Source organism: Archocentrus centrarchus, chromosome 19 (genome assembly GCF_007364275.1).
Source record: "Archocentrus centrarchus isolate MPI-CPG fArcCen1 chromosome 19, fArcCen1, whole genome shotgun sequence".
NCBI classification, from domain to species: Eukaryota; Metazoa; Chordata; class Actinopteri; order Cichliformes; family Cichlidae; genus Archocentrus; species Archocentrus centrarchus.
This window is the reverse complement of record NC_044364.1, coordinates 10,566,773-10,581,134: the sequence shown is the minus strand read 5'-3', so window position 1 is coordinate 10,581,134 and position 14,362 is coordinate 10,566,773. Positions and strand designations below refer to the sequence as shown.

Sequence of the window (14,362 nt, the reverse complement as noted above, 5' to 3'; positions counted from 1 at the left end):
AAGAGGGCTGAGATAACAAAACGCCACTTTTAGAAGCCAGATCAGTGTGAGACTTGCTGTCCCCCCTCTCAGCAAAAACCCAACTGTCCTGAAACGGGCATGTCTCACACGGGTCCCTGTCCCATGCTTAGAGAACACAAGTGTGCCTGGCACACCAGAATGAGAGAATGCTTTATTACAGAGAGATGAAGCGTGTTCAGCAGCGTGCTCATCTTAATAGTAAAAACTACACCCATCAACTGATGTCACTCTCACAAAACCACTAAAGAGAAAGCCAAATAACTAAACAAAGCTTAGCACCACCCCATGGGCATCCATTCATTTACAGCCTGGGAGTTAATTCGACAGTGTGTCAGCCTGGAATGCATCTCCAACATAATGCTTTTCCAACATTTACCAAAGGACCTTCAGCTCCTGTTTGCTCAGCTCTGTTTATTTGTCTGTGTTAATGAATAAATGAGCCTAACCTTTGACCTCATGTGAGCTATCTCAAACTGATTTAAAGAGAGGCAATGTCATGCTTCACAAAGTTAGGTTACAAAAGGAAGACATGAAAACAAAGAGTGGCCTGGGCCAAAAGGGAAAGAGGGTGATGGGAGGGAGGTTTCCTGGCTCTACAGTTAATTAATCAGCTGTGATATCAGCTTATCAATTGGAGTGAATTACAGTCATGTGAAAAAGAAAGTACACCCTCTGTCAACTCTAAAATTTTACATATCAGGACACACACACAAATCCCCCTGTCCCCGTGAAAAACTAAGCACCCCCATGATTCAGTAGCTTGTAGAGCCATCTTTAGCAGCAATAACTTGAAGCAGTTGTTTTTTTCAATGGCTTTATCAGTCTCTCATATCATCATGGAGGAATATTGGCCTACTCCTGTTGCTTCAGTTCATTGAGGTTTGCAGGTATTCATTTATGCACAGCTCTCTTAAGGTCCCATCACAGCATTTCAATCAGGTTCAGGCCTGAACTTTGACTGGGCCATTACAGCACCTTCATTCTGTTCTTTTTTAGCCATTGTTGTAGGTTTGCTGCTCTGCTTGGGCTCATTGTTTTGTTTGTGACCCAGTTTGGGCCAAGTTTTAACTGTTAGATAGCTGGCCTCACATCTAACACTAGAATAATTTGTTATACAGAAGAGTTCGTGGTTGACTCAGTGACTGTACAGTACCCAGGTCCTGTGGGTGCAAAACAAGCCCAAATCATCACCCCACCACCACTGTGCTTCACAGTTAGGGTGAGGTGCTTGTGCTGACTTGATGTGTTTGATTTTGGCCAAAAGTGTTGCTGTGCATTACGGCCAAACATCTTCACTTTGGTCTCATCTGTCCAAACCACAGACAGATTTGTTCAGATGCAACTTTTCAAACCAGGAAAAAGCCTCTTTTCTTTGTTATTTTTAAAGAGAAGAGCCTTTCTCCAGGCAACCCTTCCAAACAAGCTATCTGTGTTCAGTCTTTTTTGTACCATCGTGAACTTTAACATTTAACATGCTGAGGCCTGTAGACTCTGAGAGGTAGCTCTTGGGTTTTTTTCCGGTTCCTCTGAGTATTGCACATTCTCACACTGGGGTGAATTTGCTGGGACATTCACTCCTGCGAAGACGATGGCATTGTGAGAACACACACCTGAATGCTCCAGACCAGCGAACTGACAAAAATTCTGCTTTTGTAGAGGCACTCTCACTTGCTGATGATGAGTTAATGAAGTACAATAACTCCAGCCAGGTTGCTGCTGACAGTGCTGGATTACTGTCAGCAGCAACCTGGCTGCTACTTATCCTAATTCCTATGAAAAGTTGCTGAATCATGAGTAGTGCACTCAGTTTTTCACTTTCATGCAAAATTATTGAGGAATTATATAAATATCAAAAATATCAACCTCATGGCGGCACTGTGGGAAAAGTCAAGGGCTAATGTACATCAGTGGGATAGATAATCCTAGTTCCATGATTAATGTCTGTACAAAATGCTCTGATAGTTCATCTAATAGAGGTTAAGATACTTCACTCAATCCCAGGGGATTACCTACAGTCCTTAAAGGAGCTATTCTCACAGGATAATTTGAGCTATTGAGGTACTGAGACATTCCAGCCTAGATCAAAGTGGCTGACAGGGGCATGACATATCCATGAAATACATAACTGCATTTAATGTTTCAAAAAAGGCAGTTTTATTGCAGTTTGAAATAATATTTCCCAACTCTCAACAACGCTGCATTAGAAAGCAATTTACAGGTCTGCGACCGACACATGTAAGTTTGTCATGAAAGTAACTGTAACATAAAAACAAAAGTTCACAGAAAGAAAAAAAAAAAAGGCCTACGCAAGTTGCACATTCCCGCTCAAACTATTCTACCAGGCCAAGTTTGTAGAAAAAGACAATGAAAACACTTTCTGCATAGTCTCACTGAACTCTGCATTTATATGCAACAGGTGTCTGTTTTTTTAATGTTCACATTGTGGTGTCCCCACAAACCTCAACAGCCTGACAGGCCTTTCATGTCGCATCCTAAATTTGTGTATCTAACCTAATGTTTGATTGAATGAGGCCTAAACTGCCATTTATTCTAATATCATAAAGTAGCTTCTGTTATTTTAAATAATCTTCATCATAAACCATCTGACTTGCCACATTAAAAGCTTCTTTTCATCCTCCTGTAACAGTGTATAATAGGGCAAAACTCAGTTTCTGTTTCCCATAAGGTTATAACAGCTCATCCATCCTGTCAGTGTTATTCAACAGGCAGAGTAAGATACGCTGACAGACTGATAAGACGCAGACAAATGGACAACGACATACAGAATGACCCGACAGCGAGCTCTGATGAATGTGAAAGATACATGACTGCAAGTGAAGGAAGGTCAAACCTAAACCAGCTGCTTGCATTGCAGGAGGCTTACTGATGTCACAACAATGAAAGGCAATGACTCTGAAGGAGGCCATGAGGCAGTACGGCAGCTGTATCTGCGTCTTTGCTGCAGGGTCCCAAAGAGGGAGGCTGCTCTTCCACAACAGGTGTAAGCTGAGAGAGTGCTGGGTTGTAAAAGTAAAGGGACTCAAGTCTGTCAAGCATTTGTTCGCCCACCGAGAACAGTCGTTTCATTTTCATGTCGGAGTGTCTTAATGTTTTTTTGGCAGTGTTTCTTTGGCGCCCCCTAGCTGGGAGAGATGGCAGGACTGTTCTCTGTGCTGATGTTGACCAGGCACTCGCTGGACTTGAGGCTAGCCAGAGACTTGCAGCTTGGCAGGGACGCCAAGGACCCACACAGGCCCATCATGGAGGGGGTGTAGTCCTTATCTACAAATATGCAACAGGAGGGATAGTTTAAATGTACATAGATGCTTACTCCCTTTTTTATTGTACAGGGAAAAAAAGTGTATCTGAACTGTCACCTGTGCACCAGGCCCTTCCATTCTGTTTCTCCTGAGTCCTCTGAGAGTCAGAATCCAGGCTGACCTCCACTGATAGCAGCTCTGTGCTTGGAAAACTCCTCCTGAAAAAAAAAAAGGCAAATGATATATCCATTCATTCTCTTCTGCTTATCCTGTTTAGGGTACCTGGAGCCTATCCCAGCTGTCATCAGGCAAGAGATAGGGTACACCCTGTAAGGGTCACAAACTCCACACAGTAAGACCTGGGCTGAAGTGGATTCAAACCCAGACCTTCCAGCTGTGAGACAACAGTGCTAACCACCACGTTGTCTAAACATAAACCTCCTGCCGTGTATCAACAGCTCAGGCTGCTGGTGGTGTAATGGTGTGGGGGATATTGTCATGCACACTTTGGGCCTCTTAGTACCAGCTGAGCATCTTTAAATTCTACAGTCTGCCTGAGTATTGTTGCTGACAATGTCCATCTCTTTGTGACATACTGTACCCAGCTTCTGTGTGATGCTATCTTGGCAACATGAACCAATATCTCTGAGGAATGTTTCCAGCACGCTGTTGAATCTGCGCCATGAAGAATTAAGACAGTTCTAAAGGAAAAACGGGCTCTGACCTGGTACTAGCAGCTGGTCAGTGTATATTACTGTTATATTATCATACAACGTGTGTGTATGTTGTCAAATTGCAATGATGAGTAAAATAACATAACATGGAGCAGCTGTTAAAGTAACCGTGTTGCCTGTAGCTGAGTTACACCAGGGTAAAGTCAAACCTGCGGAACAGCTTCACGTCCTCTTGGCTGTCAAATGGCTCGAGCGTTGGCCACTGGTTGACGAGAGGGATTGAAAGGTTTTTCGCCAGGTGGTTGGAGTCACATGGAATCAAGCTTGTCCTGAGACATGGGAGGGTAAAAAAAAAAAAAGGAAAAAGTCCCACTATCTGTAGTTACATTATTTGCACAGCCGCACACACCAAGAACAACAAAAGAACCAATGAAAAGCACATACAGTCCATACTACTGTGCAGTGAATAGTGCTTATCAGTAATGCTGGCATTGTGTTGAAGCTATTTGCTTAAAAATGCTAATCCATTGTTCCTCTTCCTGACACCCAGACACCACCATCTGTCTGTTTCACTCACAGTTGCTCCTGAAGCTCCAAGACTATGGCCTCCAGTTCCTTTTTTTCCTGTTGGCTCTGGGTCTGCAGCTCCTCCAGTCGGGCCTTTAGCCTCTTGTTCTCTGTCTCCGTGTTCTTCAGCTGCGACTCACGCAGACGCACGAGCTCCTCCAAGTAACCCTGACAACACACATCCAGACTGAGCAAAATAATAATAATAATAATAAAAAAAAGCCATCCACCCTCAGACACTCATATTAGACATCAACCATTGGCGATGGTCACAGTATTGCAGAAATTATTTTGCAATACAGAACCTTGTTCCTTTTACTGGTGATTAATTGAAAGATTAATAGATAGGGCCACTACATAGGTAGGAAACTTTCTGATAAGAAATATGAGTAATTTACTCCTCCTTTATTTATTTACTTTACAGATTTAGATCAAATCTATCAACAGCGATAGAAAGGTTTTTGTCTGCCCACCTTCTGTGCATTGACAATCTTGAACCTCTGCTCCATTTTGCGACACTTTGTGCTCCAGCTCTCCTCATCTGTGACCAGGGGGATGTAAGGATGCTCAGGGATGCTGTCGTCACTCGTGCTGCTGTCGACACTCTGCCGATCATCGTCATCACTCAGGTAATCATAGCTGCGACAAAAGCAGCCATTATCAGCATCTTATTAACTCTAAATGGAAAGCTTGCCGCCTACAGTACCAGTCAAAAATTTGGACTTTTGACTGGTACTGTAAATCATACCAAACTTAAACCTAAAGGTGTCTTTGAAAAGCATGAATGTACCTTTGTGTGAATTTCAAGTATGGAGTATAGTCAATCACTGCAGAAGATTTCCCATCCAGGGCCTCCCCTTTTAAACAGAAGCTACAGGAGACAAACCACTCAAAAATGAGAAAAATGAATATATATAAGCATCTTAAAAGTATCAGTTTGATGCCTAGAAAGTCAAGATGCCCCACCTAAAGTCTATAGCTCCAAGACCTATTAGCATCCCTGTTAACACTGTGGCTTCTTCTCTTAACATGATGGCTCCCTCTGCATAGAACCTCCTAACGCACAGAGACAAGTGCGTTTAGGTGGGAACATGTTTCTATGAGGATCAAGTGATTTTCTTATATAGAGAGGTGCTGTGGAGCTTCTGACCTGGTTGTCCTGCTGTCCCTCAGAGCAGTGGCAATGTATTCAGACAGCCTCTTCTCCATGAGAGCTACTCTCATCCAGGCTCGGCCCTGAAGGGGTCACCAAAGGTAAAGAAATTAGTTTGTGTATAACAAAGATTACTTCTCAGCTTTGTTTTTGGGTCTTAAAATTAGAACCCCCCCAAAAAAACTATGGACTATCTTTGTTTTGTTTTGTACATTGTTTCATATCTAGAATGAAATAAATATGATGAATGTACACAATTTTGAAAATGGCATTATCATTTGGAGCAGCAATACACTATAAGGCACTGATCTCAGAGAAAAGAGATATCAAAATATGAGAACTAAAAAATTCTGGTTAATTAATGTTTCCTCACTGGGGTAATTAATGTAACAGTATCTGATTAAATCTAGGTTTCTCCATCTAATCGTTACTTCTTTTTATGAAAGTTTTATCTCATGAGATATAACTCTGAGGAGGTGTTTGAGTCCCTGCAACTCTTCCTTGAATTGTGCATTTTCCTTTTACTAGGTGATTTTTTTTCTCTCTGTGTCCTTTGCCTTTTTTATAGTTACTGTCTTTGTCATCGTATGCTGTGCTTGCCTTGGCTCGTGAGGTGCTGATGTTTTCCATGCTCTCAATGCTGCTAATGCAGCTATTGGGGACTTTAGCACAGGCCAGGCGGATATAGTCCCAGTAACTCCTCTGAGCATCGAACCAGCTAGTAGAGCCTGGTAAGACAAGCATATGAAGCCTGTTAGTTTCAGTAAACACAGAGGGATCCTTGGCTCGGCATGTAGTTAAGCCCTGACATGTTCTCTCATCAGTTCAGTACCTTTAAAACGGTGGCTGAGGATGTGTTCGAGGATGGCAGCAAAATTGATGAACTCTTCAGATGAATCATCAATGGGCTCGGCTGTATATTTCTCCAGCAGGGTCTTAACGGAAAACCTATGTGTGGTTGAGAGAGCGAAGAAAGCACTTATTGAAACATGATTTGCTTTACAGGAATAAAGTCATAGTGGGGATAGATTAGTCAGGAGAACACTGATGGATTACTACTTTCCTTGTTTCAGTTTACAGTAGGCAGAATATGTCATAGATCAAACTATAATTAACCATTTTTGAATCACACTTGAAACAAATATAAGTCTGTTTAAGGATATAGTCATGAAAGAACACAATGATCTGCCAGTATAATACATTTAGCTAACCCTCTAAGGTCTAAGCATCGTAGGTTGGGTATTCATAAATTTGCTCCTGTGTCAGCTGTTCAAGGTGACATGAGAGGTATTTCTGGATCGGTGAGGAGAAAATGGGAAATGATAAGATTGTGGAATCACTCCCTTGAATCGGCAGGAGATTGAGTAAATAGTAAAGCTTTTCTTTGGAGTAAATCACACAATTCACCATGGGCTTGGAGGAAACTTAATGTGAACAAAATTAGAAGAAAATTACGTGATATATTTGAAGACAAATATTTAAAAGATATTTTGTTATGTGATGACCTAAACTGAACCTGTCTGGATTTTTTGGGTCTGATGTTTATGCCATAAATGTGATATACTTGTGTGATCAAAAGGGAGGAATGTGATGGAGGATTTTAAGATTCCATACCTATATTTAGTGAGATGTCTGTTTTTCTTTAACACTTGTAAGTTATGGTGCTACTCTGGTTCTGGTTATTTGTTCTTAGTGTGTTGTTAGCTTGTTGGGGTGGGGCATGAAGTAATTATGCATGACAAAATTTTAAAATAATAATACCAATAATAGTTTATTTGTATAGCACTTATCAAAATCAGTGTTATAAAGTGCTTCCTAGAAACAATAAAAGAACAAGCAAGGAGGAAATTAGGAGATTTTCCACAATCTAAAGTCTTTTTAAGGCTTTCTGGTTGATGTTAAAAGACCATTACAGAACTCTAACAGAGAGGGAATAAAGGCATAAATAGCATTGTAGTCTGAATATCAATAAAATGCAGCATTGATCAAATCCCTGAAAATTTCTTAGGTAGTAGTAGCAGGACTAGGTCATCAGTCAATCAATCAGTCAATACATAATTTGATTGGCTGGGATTAGGGTTAAGAACATCACTGATGGTAAGTGAGACCTCAGAGGCTTAAACTATTTATAATCGTATAAGCGTATGTTTATCCCACATGATTGTAGATGTAATTACTTGATCTCTGACCTTGCACCTTCCATTTTCTACAGACTCTCATTTCTACCCTTCAGCCTGATGTCATCCATTTACTGTGAGGAAGGAAGTCAACAAGAGCTTTCAGGATGCTCCGGCAGCTCCGGTTTACTTTGTACTAGAAGGTTTGAACTGATGACCTGAACTTTGCTATAATACATTCCCAGCTGCAAGGACGTCTTTCAGTGAAAGCCCCTTCAGTTTATGTGTGTCAAAGATTTGCAAAAATATAATTAGACATAACTCAATAAACTATATTTAAAAGTTTTTTTTTTATTGGTAGGTTCATAAATATCCTACCTGCATGTAAATATTGGTTACATGCAAAATGTGATAACTGTGTTGATGGGTATTTATTTATCATTCTGATTTTTTTTTACATTGGACTTGTGTGACAAGCATTCTTATTTCATCTACAATGTAAAAAAAAAGACTTTGGAGGAAAATAGATTTGTTAGTAAAACTGAAGGAAACAAGACATTTACAAAGGTTAGCTAACTGCTTTTTGTTGCTAATGCTAATTGATGTTAACATGCTAATAATATGTGCTTCTCTTAGGCAGTTTTTTATTATTTCAGTGTTATGCAGATGATACCCAACTCTATCTATCCATGAAGCCAGATGACACACATCAATTAGTGAAACTGCAGGAATGTCTTAAAGATATAAAGCCCTGGATGACCTCTGATTTCTTGCTTCTAAATTCAGATAAAACTGAAGTTCTTGTATGCAGCCCTACAAATCTTAGAAACATGGTGTCTAACCAAATACTTACTCTGAATGGCATTACCTTGGCCTCCAGTAACACCAAGAAATCCTGGAGTCATTTTTGAGCAGGATATATCCTTCAATGCACATATTAAACAATATTTAGGACTCCTTTCTTGCATTTGCACAATATATCTAAAATTAGAAACACCCTGTCTCAGAGTGATGCAGAGTCATGCATTATTACTTCTAGGCTGGACTATTGTAATTCACTATTACCAGGCTGTCCTAAAAGCTCCCTGAAAAGCCTGAAGCCAGAGTACTGACAGGGACTAGAAAGAGAGCCCATTTATTCAATATTAGCTTCTCTTCAATGTCTCCCTGTTAAATCAGTGTTAAATTTAAAATCCTTCTCACATCCAAGGTCTTGAATAATCAGGCCCCATCTTATCTTAAAGACCCTATACAGTAGTACTGTATCACCCTAATAGAGCACTTTGCTCTCAGCCTGCTGGCTTACTTGTGGTTCCTAGGGAATTTAAAAGTAGAATGGGAGGCAGAGCCTTCAGCTTTCAGGCCCCTCTTCTGTGGAATCAGCTCCCAGTTTGGATTCAGGAGACAGACACCCTCTCTATTTTTAAGATTAGGCTTAACATTTTCCCTTGCTTTTATGGTAAAGTCACTGAACAAGTGTTTGATAGGTCTACCTTGAACAGTATGCATCTATAGTGTGAATTTGAACACCATAGATGTATAGCTGAGCTCGTTTGTTCTGTAGTTCTCGTTCACAAGATTTTCAGAAAATTTGACTTCTGACCTTAATCTTGAAGTCAAGGTCGCCAAGACTCAAACTTGTCTGAGACTTTTAGTAGCTGCATCTATGTTGCGAATTTGAACATCCTACCTCACATTGTTCTCTGTTCTCTGTTTTTGTGGAACAGATGTCACTGCTGCTGCCAAAGTTATGACAATAGCTCGACTTTTTCTTTGAAACAGTAAAGCTAAAAATGAATACAGATCATCCTCAAAGGTCGAGGTAAGTGATTGTACAAAATTATATGAAAATACAGTTAATAGTTGTGAGGACAGTTGCTTTAAATTGTAAATGTTATCCAAAGGGCAGTGCTAGAGAGAAATTAGCCTAATCAAAGAGTCATCATTGGTCTACGATGAATGTCTATACCAAATTAATAGTCAACCAAAGTGATACACAAACTGGCTAGCATAGCTGAGTATGAGTTGCTCATATGTATTAGAGTGAAGGTTTTTCCAGTTACAGTGCTGAAAAAGTTTTGAAAAAGTCATGCTTACATATTTCAAATACAGAATTCAATTTTTAAATGATGATTTCATTTATTACGGGAAAAAAGTTAACCAAAGCTTCCTGACCTTATGTGAAAAAGTAATTGCCCCCTAAACCCGATAACTGGTTGCGCCAATCTTGGCAGCAAGAACTGCAATCAAGTGTTTGTAATAACTGGCAAAGAGTCTTTCTCATCACTGTGGAGGATTTTTGGCTCACTTTTCTTTGCAGAATTGTTTTAATTCAGCCATATTGGAGGGTTGTTCAAGTATGAATGGCCTGTTAAAGGTCATGCCATAGCATCTCAATCAGATTTGAGTCTGGACTTTGCCTCAGCCACTCCAAAACCTTAAATTTGTTTTTGTTTATTTTCTGAGCCATTCAGACGTGGACTTGCTCGGTGTGTTTCGAATCATCGTCCTGCAATATAGCCCAGGTGTGCTTGAGCTTCAGTTCACAAACTGTTGGCTAGACATTCTCCATCAGGATTTTCTGGTAGAGAGCAGAATTCATGGTTCCATCAATTACAGCAAGTCGTCCAGGTCTTGAAGCAGCTGGTATGATGTTCCTTTTATGAAAAGCTGTGTTAGTTTTATGCCAGATGTAATAGGACTCAAACCTTCCAAAAAGTTCAGCTTTTGTCTCTTCAGTGCACAGAATATTTTCCCAAAAGTCTCGGGGATCATCGAGATGTTTTTTGGCAAATGTGAGATGAGCCTTTGTGGTCTTTTTGGTCAGCAGTGGTTTTCTCCTTGGAACTCTCCCATGGATGCCATTTTTGCCCACTCTCTTTCTTATTGCTGAATCATGAACTCTGACCTTAACTGAGGCAAGTAAGGCCTGCAGTTCATTAGATGTTGTTCTAGTTTATTCTGTGACTGGTAGACTGGTAGACTGGCACTCCTGGGAAGGTTTACTACTGTTCCAAGTTTTCTCCATTTGTGGATAATGGCTCTCACTGTGATTTGATGGAGTCCCAAAGCCTTAGAGATGACATTTGTAACCCTTTTCAGAATCATAGATGTCAATGACTTTCTTTTTCAGCTGTTTCTGTTCTATTTAAGTGATTTCTTAATTCAACAGGTGGAGTAGTAATCAGTCCTGGGTGTGGATAGTGAAACTGAACTCAGTTTTCCATAAAATGTGGTTAATCACAGTTAATTCATGCTTTAAAGGTGGGTTCTTTTCACAGAGAACCAGGTAGGTTTGAATAGCTTTTTTCCCTTAATACATGAAGTCATCATTTAAAAACACAGTTTGTATTTACCTGGGTTATCTTTGTCTAATATTAAAATTAGTTTGATGATCTGAAACATGTATGTGTGACAAATATGTAAATAAAAAAGAAGAAATCCGGAAGGGGGCAAATACTTTTTCACAGCACTGTACAGGGGTCAACTCTGGTGACCTCTTTTTAACAATATACACCCACAGACTTTACAAAAGCTCGCAAGTAAACAAAATTCTGTTTATTTTAAGCAGCATTACTTTTCAAGCACTGACCACTAAATATTTTCCTGGACACTAAATAATTCAGGAGGGCTATTTTTTTTACAAGAACACCTGTCAAATGCTATTTGCCCAGTGACAGGAAGATATGCTGGGAGCTGTAAGAAGGAGAGAAAGTATTTCAGCTTGATAATGGTCGTGTTTTGCAGACTCACCGTGTTTATGTTTTAGTGGCCACGTTCACATCTGTAAACAATGCTTATCTTATCACAAGCCACTGAGGCAAGTGATTTCACTCCCCATTGTTCCAAAGGCAACAATGCCTCATTCAGCTGCTTCAACGGGACAATAATTGGCTAACTATCCTCAAAACGAGCACAATCCCCTGTATTTCCTGTATATTACAAACAGCAGGGCGGGGACCTGACCTAGATCCAGCTGTCATTGGCTCAGCAGAGGTGCAACAGCATTTGTGTGTGTTCACACACGTTTCCTCTGTCTTTCTTGGTTTTAAATCATTACTTTGATGTAACTGCACGCTGATTTGGCTGGGGGGTTTATTTATCTATTCAGTGTTGAGACTTTCTCAAGGTGTAGTGTAGTATCTGAAAGGGGAAAAGTGAAATAATTATTTTTCGTTTTATATATATAAGAAGCTCAAATGTCCAGTGGAGCTGAAGGGAGCTAAAACTCTAATGTTCCTCACAGCAACTGGCTCCTTTTGGATTACATAAAAGCATTTTATCCATTTGGAAAATCAAAATATCAGTCATGGCAGCTTTAAATTTGCTGGTAATAGCTGTAGATGTGGGAGTTTATATATTCTGAAACTGAGGTATGACTAAGCTGAATGGAAGCTGGACAAAGTGGAAGCATGCCTACTGAAATCTGGGACTTGCAGACGAAATGCTCACCATAATCATTAGAGATCATTATGTGTTTGGTGTTTAAGCTCTTTCACCGTCTACTAAAACACAAATCTCTATCCAGCAACCTCACAAAGTCCAGTCAGGACTTTATGTACCGGCCTTATACTACCATCCTCCCTTAAGTCCCCAGGGTGCCAGCTAGTCCTTGCCCCTAGGAAGGGTGTCGTCACAGCAACCACACCATCAGTGCTGGGAAATAATTGCACTGACAAAAATTAAACTCACACAGAGAGGCCAGTCTGTTCGTTTGATCTCAGATGTGATGTAAAAAAAAATATTTGTGATACAAGGTCGCCGGTGGGCACACAAGCTGTGTGGTCAGAGAGGCCCACAGTCAGTACAGAGGCTGATGAGGATAACGCAAACGTGGATGTGCAGATTAAGCCGCATGCGCCTTCATTATCCATGTAAGGATGGACACATCAGCACCATTTGCTGCACCATAAAACAGACAAGCTTTAACCACATGACCACTTAGAATAAATGCAGCATTAAGCGTATTCAAATATCCACTCTGACAAATAAACTGACCTGCAGACCGTGAGGAGGTTTTTCCTCTCCACCGCCAGGTTCCGAGTCGACGCTTTTTTCGAGACATCTCCCATGGCCATCGTTGGCTGCTCCATCCAGGAGGAGGCAGCCCTGGAAGCAAACGACCCCTCCCTGTCGGCCGCCGGCCCTCGTCATTCACGTCTGGATGCTGGAGAGGATGCTGCCGGCCCGCATCAGAGGGGCTGACAGACAGCGGCGGCACCTTGTTTGACGATAGAGAAAACGGCTTGATACATTAGATACACCGGAGAGTGCGGTGCGTGGGCTCTGTTTTTATTTTTACTTCTATGACCTGCTCAATGGACTGAATTGCATCTGTTCGAGCCCCTTCTCTCTCTCCGCCTACTTTTCTGACTTCATCATACCGTCACTGGATCGTTTCGTATCATGCGGACCGAATTACGTCACCGGCTCCAGCGACACGCACAGCTTCAGGGCAGAGCAGGGCTGGTCTGTACCGTGTATCTGAGAGCTCCGGTATTATAACAGTAAGATTAATCACCAGTAGAATAACGTCCCTGTGTTATCTATTATGAATTTAACATTGTAATATTGTAAAAATACAGAACAATACTGTTTTAAAATGAAGAAGTTTTTTCCATGGCTAATTTTCTGCATTTTTTTAACCACCCATTGAATTTTACAGTTTGCCATTTACAGAAAGTTCTGCAAAAAATGAATATGTACTGGCAGAAAATTACCAGTATGCACCCCCCCCCCCACCCCCTTTTTTATGGTGTAACATGTTCAAAAACCAATTATTTTATATATACATATATTATATATTATTATATATATATTATATATTATTTTATATAAACATTTTATTTATCTCTTATTTGGGAAATTGTTTTACTATAGCAGTTGAAATAGGATAATAATAATCATTTGTGTTTGTTCATTATGATTGTTTATGGGAAGTATTTGGTTTGCACAGTGTGTTTCATTTTTGCATCAATAATAAGACTTATTGTTTTATATTATTAAAAGACAAGTCAATATAAGCTAAAAGTTGCAAAAATCAAAGAAAAAAATACAAGACCTTTCATATGTTGCACCATTTTTTCCTATTTTTCAAGATATTTCAGCCTTTTTTTTTCCTCTTCTTCTTTTCTTGTTCAGTAACTGTGCCTGATATAAGATCTGTAGTACAATACGGCTGATATCATCACCACCACTGCAGTCATCATGCTGGGTCATTTCCTCCTCTTGTAATTTCCGATCAGCATCCTCCCTTTATTTTCCTCCTCTTGCTACCAGAGGAAAGTGCTCATGTTTTCAGCTGAATTAGTGTCAGCACAGCACTGGTGGAGACACTTTGGTCCCAAACCTTTTCTGCTTGAATGAAATGACAGCTGGTAGCAACCACAGGTTGCTGGGTGGGGGTTGGGATTTTTTTTTTTTCTTTTGGTCCTGGTGGAAGTGCGATCGCCCGTGCATATCTGTGTCTGCTCCATATGTCTGGAAAACATTAAAGTTGTGAAAAGTTCATTGAAAGCTCTTCAGTTATAAGTAACAAATATCTCATGGCTTGTTTTCCCTTAAGATAAT

At 40.3% G+C, this 14,362-nt stretch overlaps 1 protein-coding gene across 1 annotated transcript; it reads right to left on the bottom strand.

The window, feature by feature from the left end:
* Positions 1-2,205: 2,205 nt before the first annotated feature.
* rundc3ab (RUN domain containing 3Ab) lies at positions 2,206-13,170 on the bottom strand. Its single transcript, XM_030754914.1, has 11 exons — positions 12,791-13,170; positions 6,508-6,623; positions 6,276-6,403; positions 5,673-5,758; positions 5,489-5,578; positions 5,313-5,393; positions 4,996-5,161; positions 4,533-4,690; positions 4,165-4,284; positions 3,399-3,499; positions 2,206-3,303 (listed from the first exon to the last, which is right to left on the bottom strand). The coding sequence occupies exons 1-11, from the start codon at positions 12,883-12,885 to the stop codon at positions 3,161-3,163; spliced, it is 1,284 nt and encodes a 427-aa protein (XP_030610774.1). The 5' UTR covers positions 12,886-13,170; the 3' UTR covers positions 2,206-3,160.
* Positions 13,171-14,362: the final 1,192 nt, after the last annotated feature.